General features: G+C 36.6%; 1 protein-coding gene across 3 annotated transcripts in view; it reads right to left on the reverse strand.

The window, feature by feature from the left end:
* Positions 1–14,924, reverse strand: part of PHF14 (PHD finger protein 14) — a 169,266-nt gene that overhangs the window by 26,858 nt on the left and 127,484 nt on the right. The window contains exon 18 of one of the 3 annotated variants that reach the window (XM_030008261.1): positions 7,546–7,659. The exons of 1 other annotated variant lie outside the window; for it this stretch is intronic. In XM_030008261.1, coding sequence (XP_029864121.1) covers positions 7,546–7,659 — 114 coding nt within the window. Of the gene's footprint in view, positions 1–7,545; positions 7,660–12,089; positions 12,108–14,924 lie in introns of those variants that run through there. One more of the 3 variants, XM_030008264.1, reaches the window with a different exon arrangement.

The following is a 14,924-nucleotide window of genomic DNA, read 5'->3' on the forward strand; positions in this document are numbered from 1 at the left end:
CAGAGAATGTATCCACAGATCAATGACCCTTTCATGTGATCTGGAAATGCCAAAGAATAATACCTCAGGGAAAATAGTGTTTTCACTTGAGTTAAAATACTCATTTTTACAACAGAAGAATAGCATAAAATCCTAAAATCACTGAGGACGCTATCCAGAAAAACTATATATCTGGGGAAAAAAAAATTACTAGAGAGCTAATAATTGTTCAGACAAATTAATTTCAAACTAAAGCCATGGTAAAATTAATGAATCTCACAGATTACTAAACTGCTCATTTGGCAGCATTTATTGTGGCACATTTGTGCATGTTTCACCATTTTTCTCTTTTTATTAATTATGGCTACTTGGAATTGATGATCTCCGGGGTACACATCAGTGCATATGAAGATTGATGAACGTGCCCCAGATGTTGGAGTCACACAGAGGGTCTGTCCCTGCACAGGATCTGTGCTGTAACCCTGAATGTTTTCCTGCAGCGAACTTGCAGGCACTCCTGACAAAAGAAATGCAGCTGATGGAGGAAATTCCAGAAGCGTCTCTCCTTTCCCCTCCATCACTGCATGAGAAAGACATTCCTACACTGATGTGCGAGTATGTGCTTTTCATGGGGTACTGCTTGCTGCCCCGTGCTGTCTTTCAATCCTTTCCCCTTTTCTCTCCCCCAAGGAGAGTGTGATGTCAGATTATAACACTCAGCTAACTTTTATAGTCTGCTTTTCTCTGTAGTCCATGTGTAGCCAGTGGTGTCAATTTCTGAATAAAATTATTTGGGTATTGGGAAAAAACACCCACAACAGTTATTTTCTGAATTTCTAGCACGTGTTTTTATTTCTTTTAGAAATATGGCTGAATGTCTGGCAATAAGAGAGGATACTGCAGGGATTCTTAGCTTTTGACATTTTTAATTGCCTCTGCTTTGGTTATTACACAATAGATATTTTTGTCATCTAAATATAATGTATCTTTGTAAAATCCTTTAAAATATGATTTCAAACCAATGAATGCCATTTTCTATTTGCCTTTAATTTCCTCTCAATAGTAAGTTCATCAGAGTGTAACAATTAATTAACTTAATTAAGCTAACTTAATTATGTTCTTTCATAGGTCAATATGTAGAGCTACTCAGATTAATAGCAGAGCTTGTAAAGTTAATCTTCTTGTATAATGCAAATGATGCCAAGTCATGTATTAAATACCTTCCTGAGTAACAGATGATACAGGACTGAATGTACTTTAAAGAAGGGCAGAGACTGTGAAAAGGTTAAATAAAGAAAAATGTCTTGGATTTGTGGAAACTTTAAACAGACCTAATTCATTTTTTAAATTAATAATGTTCTTCTAACAGGAGCCCTCATTCCATAAGGCCATTTACAGCTTAAATATACATAAATAAAATTTGACTTCAAAAGCAGAACTGCATGACAGCATTTTCCAGCAATTTTACAACCTTTATGTTTTGTTATTAAGAAGATTACATAAAACAGTCATGTGAAGAGATTAGACGGAAAATACAAATTCCTAACTCCAGAGCATTTCCATGTTTACTGTATTTCCCAGTTTATTTTACAGAGGAATCACTTCAGTAGTCATAGGTATTATGTTCTCTTCTCTGTTAATTATTCATTCACTTTTAACACAGACTCTAAGGCTTTTTAGGCATGTGGTTTAGCACTTCTGTTACAAAATATTAATGGGAACGACAGTAATCATAATTACTTGTAGAAGCATAAAAAGTAAAGTCAAACAAATCTCCTGAGTGCCAGATGATCTGAATAGGTAACTCAGCTACTCCGCTTTAATAAATGAGTCTGATGGTTGGAACCCACAGTCTGACACGAGGAGTTGGATTATGGGCCAAATCACCAAATTTCAGCCAAGTAACCAAATTTCAGTCTTCTCTACAATGAACCTGACTTAGGTCCAGAAAATATTCTAAATGCATAGCAGTTCCAGATCTGTAATCTGTTGAAACTCTTTGTTGCCACTCAAAGAAAACAAAGAGGAGGGGTGCAATAAATATTCTGTAAGGTGCTTTGAACAGGAGTGTAAAGGAAAAGGCTCCGAAAATGTGAAAACCATCATTGCTCAGAAGATTTAAAACCAGAATAAAGTACTAACAAATACAGCAGAGGGATCAATCCTATGTCTGTTAGGGGATGGATGACACAGATGACCTCTCTTTGTTAAAGTATGCCATGTAGTGTTTGTGGTGTTGCACAAAGTTAACATCCCGATCTCAGTGTAGCAGCAGGTTCAGAGTACAAAACAACCTCTGTTCCAAAATCACAGTCCTACCACCTCTGATACTAAGGGGGTTTATTTATCTATGATATAGAATAACTAGTAATTATCACTTATGATTTTTCATCAGAAAACAGTCTGCTAGGTCCATACAGCATGGAAATTTCCGATGACTTTTCTGAGCAGGAAAGTTCTTCAGAAGTTATAAAAAAAATCTAGTGTTCAAGAGTAAATATGCAGTCCAACCCACTCTATGTAGGTAACTGTATTTTTTTTTTAATTAACAGTATGTCAGGACGAATAACATATTTATAGCAACAACAGTCTGACACAATTCTTCTGTTAAATGAGTTCAAGCTAGCAGCTACACAGAACAGAGGAAAAATATTGTTATGCCTATGAAGTTTAGAAAAGAACACACAGCCTTTACACAAGCACAAGTATAAAAGCTTTGCATTTATACATATAGATAGATATACAAATGTATATTTTCTCCAACATTTTCTTGTATTCTCTAAGAGTGCAAATAATCTTTCCGTTTCTTGCCAATGCTTATACTACATGATGATTGAGTTATATTCTCAAATGAATGATGTCGGTGATGGAAATCCAGCTATTTAGCAGTCTTCTAATAATAGCAGATGGAGAAAATATCACATAAGCATTATTACAAGCTTTGCCATGGAATTACTTTTTATTCAATTTTTTCAGAACATGTTACATCATCCTTTGTTTAAAAAGCAAACACCTCTGTAATAAAATAGTGTAAGGATGGATTGGACGCTCTGCTGATGAAGTTTATAGCTTTGGGTTTTAAAAAAAATCTCTTTTCCTACTAACTTGAAGAGGCAATGGGACTTGTTGCGAAAGGTTTTATCCAGAGATCAAGGAAGGTCAAGAAACAAAAGATAGTATGAACTGCCAATTATGTTCATAAAAATTAAGAAACGTTCCCTTTGCTTGTATATGAAATAATGCAGATAGCTCCCCCAGATTTTCCAAGAATAAAGCAATGAGTTTAACACTGAATTCTATAATCCTTTTAAGCTGCTTGTACCATACTTATGACTAATGGCAGATGACTTAAGTGTGGGACACATCTTTTCCTATAAAAGAAAACACTATACCTCAGCTGTGCATTACTAATGGAAAAAAATCTGTGCTCTATCCAGATAAACTGCAAGCAGTGAACGTCTAGTAGTTCAGAAACAGATTAATGGGCACTATCTTAATCTTTCTTTAGTTGAGAATCACAATGCTTTGCACAGCTTTTTAGTTTTAATACAGCACTCAGAAAGCACCACAGATATATAAGCTACTCATGTTCATATGCTACCATCACGTGATTCATATTTTACCCTAAAATGCTCCAGAACACATATACATGCTTTTTTGCAGAGGAAAGTAGGGGGTTGGTTGGTTGTTTAATTCATTGTTTTATCCCAGAGAGAGAATGGCACAGCATTTCATCTGTATCTGTGCTGCTCTGGCAACACAGCCATTCAGACAGAACAGCTCTGTTAGCCTCTAGGCTTGCACTATTACAACATGATTAATTGATTTGCCACAGGATCGGCAAAGGAAATTAATACACAGAACTCATGTATTTCTATTTTACTCCTAATTAAAGAAGAGGATATGCCTCTTATGAGACTCACATTTAAGGGAACTGTCAAAACTAGTCTCTTCTTACTCAGATAACCAACCACTGCCACCATCACTCCCTGTGGATTAAAGTGCTGCTTATGAGAAATGGTATCAAGGTACAGCCCACCTGTCTGGCTCTTTAGCTGCTACATGAAAAAGGGAAAGCAAAACTACTTTAACAACAAACCTTCACTTTCTTCAACGTCACTGTATATTCATCTAAATATCTACATAAATATATTTACTAAATATACTGCAACTGCCAGATGCACAACGAAAGTGACGACAGAAGAGTAAAGGTCATGAAATCTAACTCATCAGCCTTTCAATTTTATCAAATGACTACAGTGTTATTCAAACAAGTATATTTGTACATTTAAAACATTTTAAAAGCTCTGAATCTTAAGTAATCAACATGTCCAGAGAATTTTCTTTCATCAGTTCATGGTAAAGAATGTGTGATATCAGAGATAAAATGTAATGTATTGACTCAGGGCATACCAACAATAGTGCAGTTCTGAATTTTGAAAGTGTTGTGGGAACAAAATTCCTGTTTTAAGCATTACTATTAGAGGGAAACTGTCAAAACTATATGATTTAGCATAACAACCTACGAAAAGCAGTGTTATCCTACAGTTTCCTAAGAAAATGCAAAGAATGTCTAAAGAAATGACACTGAAATTAGGATGGCACAGATCTGTCCTGTCCCCTTTCACATGCATTGAATTTTTCTTTCAAATCCACTGTTCAGTTCCAACTCTTAAAAAAAGACAATAAATATATGTAATATTAACTCATCAATCACACAGGTAACTCTCAATTTAGTATGGATACTAATTAAAATCATTCAAGCATTCAAATCTATACAACTTAAATGTTATTGAGGTTTGCACAGCTTTTGAAAACACAGAATAAGGTATCTAACTTTAAACACAGTTTGGTTATTTTACAACCCAAAGTGTTTCTGCATCTGAAATACACTGATGAACACACACACTTTCCTGAATCCCTCACAGGTACAAAAATTTCACAGGTATCTAAATTTCAACACCCAACATGCTAATTATTTCTGCAGTGGCTTTTGTCATATGCCACATAGCTGGACACTGTCCCTATCCTACACAGAGTTAAATCTGATTTCGAGCATGAAAAGAGGCTGGGAAGAAGGGAGGCAGTAAGAGGAGCGGACGCCATCCTGCCCTCCTGTTGAGTACAACTCAAAATTGAGCTATCCTTTCTACTAGGAGGAACAACTGGACAGGCAAAACAAAGCCTCATCTGAGTGATCAAATGACATCCCACAAAGTTAAAACTGATGACCCAAGTAACTAGGTGTTAGATTCAGACTGGCCTAAGAGGAAAACAAATTGTAGGCAGGAAAAAACTACGCTTTGTACAAATTAATCTGGCGACTCATGGGATTTTCCTTACTTTCTCCTACTAGAAGTTGTTTCTCCTCACATTTGCAAGTCCGAGACTTTTTTTGAACATCACTTTCCACATCCTCCTCAATTCTCCTCCACCTTCCTGAAATCTTCAGTATGTTACACATTTTGCCTTCTTTAAACTTTTCTCCTATTTCTCTTTTTCATGGCTGCATTTGAGCTTCTCCTCAACAACTGCCTTTGCACCGATACCAATGGTTGAATTCAGAGACAAATTATTATACAAATAATGCACCAGTTAGCAGCTGTAGTTAATTCCAAATATTAACTCATTAAGCAGATACTGAAAGAATATAAGGGAGTGATGTACCAGGAGACTTCAAATAAAATGAGAAATAAAAAAGGCATTAGTGGAAGTAAAGCTCTGCAAACACTTTTTTTGACCTGTTTTTTAGAGTGTAATTCACAAATGTTTGTTTACCATGCTGACTTACCCATGTGTAACTTAGATGGGTTGTTTCATGGTGGGTTCTGAATTTGGAAATTCAGCATACTGGTGCTCCCCTCTCAAGGTTCCCTGCAAATTGAACCACAAAACTCTTTCTGACTCACCTCTCTCTTTTTTTATGTAAACTGTAGTAAATATGATTGGAGAACGTCTCATTCCCTTATAAAACACAGATAATACTTTATGACCCCACATTCAGTAAAACAGCTTCAACATAAACTATTACTGAGATATTTCGTAAAATTCAAAAGGTATATTTTCATCTTTCAGTTCTCTGAAGTTTCCTCTCCCCCCAGTTTAGCTGGTTTTTATTTCACAGAGGCAAAAACTGTATACTCATCTTCCTCTTGGTCGCCTTTTATTAACTAACCATATTTCGTTCCTCTTCCTGCAGCACTTTTCCTCTGTATTTATTTTTAAAGATCATCTGTACTCTCAATTTTAACTCCTCCAGTGGAGTGAGATAAGCTGACAAAGCTGAGACTTAAGAGGCAGAACCCATGGCCCTCCATAGACTAGAAGTCCCTCTGCTACTCAAGAATATAAACAAAAATATTACTAAAAGCTTATATTACTCTATCCTCAGGACTGCTTAGATGTGATAACCTGACTTTCTATCTTAGAATATGTGGTCATACTCCAAAATAAGTGAAGTACCTATTTGGTCTTAATGCAGAAGACACTCTTAAGAATTCTCCTGGCCCTGTACTGTGGACTTCCCTCTTCTCCAGACAAAGTGACAAGACTATTAGGAAAGGAGAAATTCAAGAAGGTATTTGATAATTAACTAAAGGCTGCACTAAAGAACTAATAAATGCCACTGTATTTCCTATGGCTAGTATTTCATACTCGACTGTGAAGATTATAGTCAAAAGAAATCTGAGAAAAAAGCAGGAAAGACTAGTCTTTATATTAGCGGGTACTTGGAATATCTTTAATAATAATAACTAAACAGTTTCAGGAAGCCAAGATTAATAATGTTAAGGCTACTCCACACGAAGGACTTCCTTCTCACAGCAAGGGTTAATTTAAGGGTAACAATGGTTCTCTGAAAGGATGATTGCCACCATAAAATGAAGTTGTGAGTTTGAATTCTGCAGACAACCTCTTCTCCAGCTATGGTGTACTGTGACAAGTATGCATTGCAGGGACAGAAAAAAACCCAAGTCGTTGGCTATTTATGGAACTACCTTACAAGCCGGCACCTCTTCTTATAACAACAGGGAGGATGGACTTATGATCATGCTACATCATTAGCATCTTGTATCATTTTTTGGAAAACAAGGGCACAAAAAGAGGCTCATACTAGTGAGGGTCTTTCCTTTGCACAACCCATCAGTTAGGTGTATTTAAATTTAGAGAAGGATGGCAAAAGCTTTACATCTACCTATATAGCTAGGTACAGATATTATTTCTGACTCCTTTAGTGTCATAAAGTTTAATTTGCCAGAATCTAATGAGACTCCTGTTTCTGTCATGGAGTGAAAGACAGGAACAAGCAAAAATATTTTCCCAATCACTGATAATAAGAAACAGTATTAAAAATATAGCAGATGGAATATACTTGGCTTACAGGTACCGTTAATCACGGTCCTGAGATTTACCTTGGTCTTGCATGTTGTTGGTATGGGAGGATAAGATTGAGCGTTAGCTTTAAAAAGTCTCTGCTATGAGTAAAACAACACTAGGCATGAAAAACAGAGGCAAACGTGTATCCCCCAACAATTAATCGTGGAAAAGAATAGACACAGAATGTCCTACCTCTTCTGGACGTTTCTGTGCCACCGATACCAGCTCTTCAGAGCTACTTCTTGAGGTAGAGGGTACCACATTACCTGGGGCCTCTGAGACCACCTCATTTGACGGCTCGGAGTCCTGAGGGCAACAGAGACAAATAGACCCCTCAGTAGCGTGTTGACGTGGCACGCCAAGAAAATGAGACTTTTCAGAGGAACTGTGCTCTAAGCACAGAGAAATGAAAAATACTTGAGGTCTAAAACTCTACTCTTTTTACTCTGGGCAACTTCTTTTACCCCAGAGGCAAAAACATCTGTCTTACATTTTCTCTTAAAATGGTAGTATCTTCTTCACAAGATCATTTTTAAGACTTACTAAATAGCTATATAGCATTTCAGAATTGCAAAGTGCTGAATAAGCATGCTTGTTTTGCCCATACCTATCCCTGCTCCTGAACTGCAAGGAAGGGAATATTACATTTCATCCCCTGATTTAAGATGGAGGTTTCTGCAAAACAGCTGGGACCATGCTAGAACAACCCCTCCCAAATGTATTTTATCAATCACTGGAAATCGATATAGCACGCAACCCGGTAAAGTTAGAAAAGTTAGTAGAGTTGGCTGTCTATTAGCAAGTTTAACAGCACAGTAAAATAAACAAAATAAAAATTCTTAAGTAGTTTACATTCTACTTTCCAAATTACCTTGACTTTGCAATGCAATGTGACTAGATCAGTCAAAACAAAAACCACTTTAATACCTTCACTGCTTTACACAGTGGTTTTGATAACTGCATAGATTGAGATATTTTACTACAGAGAAAAAAAATCCATTAATCAGTACTATCTCTACTGTGCTTATTGTAATGCTCATTACAGAAGATACTTTAGATGTCATCGCTTAGCAAGGAGAATATGTGCTTTTGATATATCACTTTCTCTCTACAGTTATTAATTGCAAGGAAATAAAGATTATACTTTTGGAAACTGCAAGCTGCAAAGCTCATTATTAAGTTTTTCAACATAACAACCTCTAAAAAGTAAATTAAAATTTTGTAATGATAATATTCAGCATTTGCAGTTTAGCCCAATGTATGTTTGGACTGTTGGAAGGTAAAAAGTGAACACTGTGGTCAAACACCCGTCACTGAATCACATGGACAATGACAGGTAAGACCAGATATTGTAAAAGAATTAATACATGGAGGGGGTTGCTGGAGGCTAGAAAGTTGGAAAAATCTCTTTGGGCCTGGAGGAGGAATACTCTAGTATCTCTATTTCACGTACCTTTTCAAGTGAATCCCTTTAAAATAGTTTCTGAGCTTAAATATTTCAAATAATGCTTTTTATGCCTTTCTCATTGCACCACCTCTCTGTGACTTATAAAAAGGATATTCTGGCCCACTCTGTGGCTTATCACCTTAAGTTTAAAGTTCAGTATGAGGAAGACATTTTAGGAAAAATCAGCTTTCAACAATGACTAAAGAATACTACCGATTAAAATGTTAACAATGAAGTCCAACTGCCATTGCACTGTACTGTTTTATATGTGTAAGCACTGGATCTGTGGAACAAAAGGAAAAATGAGGTATCTTGGTAAAGCTACCATCCCAAAAAATTCCATGACAGGAATAATAAAACACTATTTCTCAGCCTTCTCAGCTCCTCAAAAGAATATCAACACCACGGCTAAACACAGTGAACTACAAGGAGAAACATCTCTAGCATTCTGATAATAAAAGTCTGATTTTCCTCTACCGACTGTACAAAAGCCCAATGCTCTATATGCCATAAAAATAAACTTTGCATCACGTTCATCCTGACAGCTCGCTCGTTCCCTAGCAGATCTGGACTTGCACAGGCAAACGTCCTCTCTCTCAAAGGCCTCCTCAGTTTGGTTCCTAGTAAACTATGACGAAGAGACTATCTCTTCTTGTTGACCCAATTGGCCATGAACTGACTCTGAGTACTGAACAGTACTGTTTTGGTTTCTCCTTGAGAACTGGAACGTTAAATCATCGCCATGCAATTTATCAGCTCAATATGTTTCCAGAAGATCTTTTGTGCTACTTACAAAACCAAAAGTAACAACCACATCTGCTGGAAGAAAATGATGTATATGTCTGACTTCTTTGGTTCAGTGATTTCTCTCCTTGAATTCTGCCTGTCTTTTGTGTCTGAACAAACTTGTATTATGTTGCTATTACCTGTGGCCGGATAATGGTAGCAACATTTTTTTGTTGCTTATGATCTTTGAAAGTAATAAACGATGGTTTTCAAAAATGGTTGGAGCAACTGCAATGTGGTAAACATACATTCCTGTTCCATTCCTCTTGCCTCAACAGGACCAGCACGTCACAGATTCTCTTCCCCCATCAAGTCTCGAATATCTTCTTTCCAAGCAGCTTGGCCATCCTTCTCTATAGTTTTCTTAAGAATGAGCTAGCTAATATAATACTTCCATTTTTAAGGAGATGAATGGAAAACAAATTTACTTTATTATTCAGAAAACAAGCTGAAAAAATGCATCACCCTTTCCAATTACACTGGGTTTATTATATCTGTCCTGGTTTCAGCTGGGATAGAGTTAACTGTCTTCCTAGTAGCTGGTACAGTGCTATGTTTTGAGTTCAGTATGCAAAGAATGTTGATAACACTGATGTTTTCAGTTGTTGCTAAGTAGTGTTTAGACTAAGTCAAGGATTTTTCAGCTTTTCATGCCCAGCCAGCAAGAAGGCTGGAGGGACACAAGAAGTTGGGAGGGGACACAGACAGGGCACCTGACCCAAACTGGCCAAAGGGATATTCCATACCATGTGATGTCAAATCTAATATATACACTGGGGGGAGTTGGCCTCGTGGGGGGGGATCACTGCTCGGGGACTGACTGGGTGTCAGTCAGTGGGTGGTGAGCAATTGCATTGTGCACCACTTGTATATTCTAATCCTTTTATTATTATTAATGTCATTTTATTATTGTTATTATTATGATTATTAGTTTTTTCTTTTCTGTTCTATTAAACTGTTCTTATCTCAACCCACAAGTTTTACTTTTTTTCCAATTCTCTCCCCCATCCCACTGGGTGGGGGGAAGTGAGTGAGTGGCTGCATGGTGCTTAGTTGCTGGCTGGGGTTAAACCACGACAATATCTTTTCACACTGCTGTCACTTCTTAGGAAAACTGTATAGAGCCTGGACGTATGTAAGAAAGGTAATCTATGTTACTCTGAATGAGTTTGGCAACATGTGAAGTACAGCTTCCAGAAATAAACATATTCAGTAAGTGGAATGAGATCCTTTCATGTAAGGTACAACGATAAAAATGCTGTGAGGTGCAAGTGAGAACTTTCATAAAGCTTTTTTCAGTCTGTTCTGAGTATGTGGCAAAGTGAGCAACAGTTCTGGTAACAAATCCTGTTACCTTGACTTGTACTCAGCAAATAAAACAACCTGAAAAAGTATTAACATTGTTTACTTCTGTAAAGAAAAGCAAAAAATCTGTATCTCTGACTTGAAACAACATTTTTACTGAGAAGTGTTAAAAGGAAAGATGTATTTCAAAAAGAATTAAAATTAGTTTCTTGTCCTTCCTAATTGTTATTTTTATCATACTGGAGTGACTTTGCAAAAAGTCACTTCTTTCTTTTTTCAAGGCCTTGTATGATGAAAACCATGTCAATGGCATTTCTCATTGATCTGTGAGCCCCAACTGCAGCAGTGATGGACATGACTGTACATGGACATGTAACCTACACAATAAGTAATTCGGTACACATCTTTGCTAGTGCTTAGGCCCTTCTCATTTCATTAAAATATTATTATATTTTCCAACCTCCTTATAAAAAGCTCAGATATCTGCATTTTCAAGTTGGACAGATCAAGACATGGCTTTCTAATGGATCACAATATTTAATTATATTAATTAATAAATTATGGGGGAAAACGACTATTAAGTGGTACTTCCAGTTTCCTGAAAATAGAGAAATTCTTTATCAAAATGTAAGTGCATCATAAACAAATACATTCAGAATGCTCAGGAATCACATTTTTCCTGCAAAATGCTGATTTTGATCAAAGCTCCTCAGAACATGATTCTTCTTGGACTTACAAAACCTTGAAGTGGAAACATGAAATGTGTAGAGATTCTACTACTTTTATGCAAGAAAGACAGCCCTGCTTTGAACTACGTCTCTTTTCATATGACCTAAATGTTCACACGGTTTAAGGCACCACAACAACATTGGCTTGAATCAATCACAGTTGTGCAAAAAAACCAGTATTTGAATTAAATGTTGACACAAACACATAACAAATTGGATATTCTAGTCCTGGGACAGAACTTGCTTGCTAGTCTTGACACCAGTTAGAACCTTCTTGGCAGCAGACACAAAAGTGTAGCTGGTTAAATTCTGAGTCTTGGACCTTCAGCATTTTCTTTTTTTTTTAATTCAGGTCAGCAGAGATCAAAGGTGACAATGACTGGTAGGAAGTGAGAAATCAAAGGTGTATCCAACTGTAGCACCTCCCTCAAAACATTCAGTTCTTTTTTCCCCTTCATCCCATTTGGCATATTTGCTATTTGCATCTACTGTAATAGAAGCAAACAATGAGCTTTTAGTTTTGTCCTTCTCTGCACAGAAGTATCATTGATACAGTAGGCTGAAAAATCAATAGTGCATACAGAACAGATGTGGATTTCATTTGTGAGCTACATAAAAGTGATAGATTTCAGAGGAAAATATTTACATTTCATGCTACACTGATGTTGTGGCTTAATTTGAGGACTTGACTATTTTTACTTTTTGTTTGTTAAAACCCAGACCATTAAATACAAGATCAGTACACATACAAAGACAGGTACTGTACATAATTGTAAATATGATACAAATACGTATATACAGACACGCATCTTGATAGGGAATGTTCACAGTGAACACCATGGTAAGAAAATACTCTAATTATTTACCAATCACAGAATCATAGAACCCATGTTACTGTCAGCACAGATGGTGAGTCATACGAAATAGAAACTCTACACAGCTTCTGATTTTGAAGGAAATGGAGAACTGACATATATAAAAAAAAGTATGCATAAAATAATTTGTTAGAAAGCATAAGAAGTTTCATTTGAAACAAGATGATGGAAAAATACTGTCTTATAGTGGTATTTATACCAGCGAAGCATCCGCTATTTCTTCTGCCATTGCTACTTTAAAACAAAAGAAAGCTAAAAAAGAATTGAAACAAATCAGCCCAAACAAATCAGCCCACATACCCACACGCCCTTTACAGATGATTTCAACCTGACAAGTTTGAATACATTACGTTAACTCTGCATCCGTTTTCATGTATCATCCTTTACCTTAGTCCAGTTGAAAATTACACAAGTAATAAATTAGCTTTAAACAAGTTTTGAATCAGCCTGGAACTAGTTTTCAAATTAAAGAGCCGTCAGTATATTACATGGTACTGTCATTTTATTACCCCAATCAATTCTGTGTGGCCTGAGGTAGAAAGAAAATGGATGCTGTCTTCATTTGCAAAGGGTTTATCTCTCACACCAGGCTCTGAAAACATGACTGCAGTAATGAATTGGAAGCCGAAGTTACTAACAAAGACTTTTAACAGTAGCAAAGTAGAAATATTTGTCCCCCTTTAGACTTACAAAAGCAAAAAAAAAAAAAAAAGCAAAAAACCCAGTGCCCTTTCTGAAACATGAAGCCAGCTTCTTAAGGCTGAACAACTGTGGGCAGAAATTAGCACATTTCTATTGAAGTGCTAAAGTGCTTGTAGCCTCACGGAGTACCATTTGCAGTGCTGCACAGGGAAAGCCTTCCTGGGTCAGACCAAAGGTTCCTCTCCAGCCCAGACCGCAGAGCATCCCTCCATCAGTGAACCGGCCACTCCCACCCCTCCTTGTTCTCTCTCATACCCCAGGGGCATACTTTGAAAGTATTCACATCATCTTAGCTGGAATTTGGTAAAATCTAGTGAAGACCAGATATCTGTAGTTCTCCACAGTTCACAAGCGGCCAAAGTAAATCCCCAGGAGAAGTGTAGAGTTTCTCTCAATATATTTACACGTGAGATCAATCACTTTGCCATTCCTAGGATTTTACCCTGCATTAGTTAGTGAGGTAAGAACACGGGCTTTAAACTTTTAAGTCACGCTCCACAGCTGTAAAATTTCCCCTCCTCTTTCTATTCTGCCTTTGTCACTCTCCTCATGCTGATTTTATCTAACATCTGCCAATCTCCTCTCTTCCTCTGCCCTCTCCAAAGACAGGAAATTACAAATGCAACCTTTAACGCACATGTGCTAACCTCCTACACTGCCAGTCACAGAGGCAACGCCGTTGTTCTGTCCTTGGTTATTTTCTCTCTCTCTTGAGAAAGGGACAATGACTTCTATGTTTATACACTGTTAACACAACAGGGTCTCATTCTCAGCTGACTCTGAAACTACCTCAGTTCAGGCAATAAACCTAAACCTAGCTTTAAAATCTCTGCCACCTTTTAAAGACAGAAACAAAAGAAACACCTTTTATAATTCTCTGTTTTCCAGATATAGAAACTTAATGACATTCTTTAGCCTTACGCTATTTTTTTTTCTTCAAACACACTGTGCAATATGTAGGAACTAATAAAGTTTCAAGAAGTTTCCAATAAATACCCATCTGTTTCAATTTATTATCCCTCTATCTTTCAATAAACTACAGCACTGACAAAGCAAGCTTGCATCTTTGAAATGTGCTTACATTTCCAAGTGTCAAAGTGTGCGTTCCCACTTTTATAGTTGTTTTAAAATAAGGATGCTACTATTGCTAATATTTTACTAGAAGTGTTTGAACAAAGTATGAAAGGAAACAGGGTCATGTGTTTTCTCTGGATGGCTTCTTCAAATGAAAAAAAAATAATTTACATATATTTAAAGCTAGAAAGAGCACTCTCAAAATAATGTTTTTCACATTTATTCTTCCAGCTTTATCACATGCAAATAGAAACAGCAAACAGGAGAACATTTTACCATTTGAAGGTATTATCATTCACTGACCTCTGGAACCTGAATTAGTTTCCCCTTTCTAATTCACGTATTTCTACATTTCCATTACTCAGCATACTAATCCTACCTCTCTTTGGACTGAAATCTCCACTTTTCAAATCAAACTCTCCTAGATTATTGTATTTCCCTTTTACTTTCTCATCACCCATTATTTTCCAACGTTCAAAAGCTGTTCTTTTAGCTACCCTTTCAATAGCTGCTTTTTCTGACCCCGGAATTCTCTGAACTGTATTCAAAATCAACTCTTAAAACACCGTAATTAATGAAACCACATTAGAATACAAAAACTGGAATTAAACTTCAAAATACAGATTCACCACACTAATCTCATCTCATATGTAT

This window comes from Aquila chrysaetos, chromosome 3 (assembly GCF_900496995.4).
Source record: "Aquila chrysaetos chrysaetos chromosome 3, bAquChr1.4, whole genome shotgun sequence".
In the NCBI taxonomy this organism is placed as follows: Eukaryota; Metazoa; Chordata; class Aves; order Accipitriformes; family Accipitridae; genus Aquila; species Aquila chrysaetos.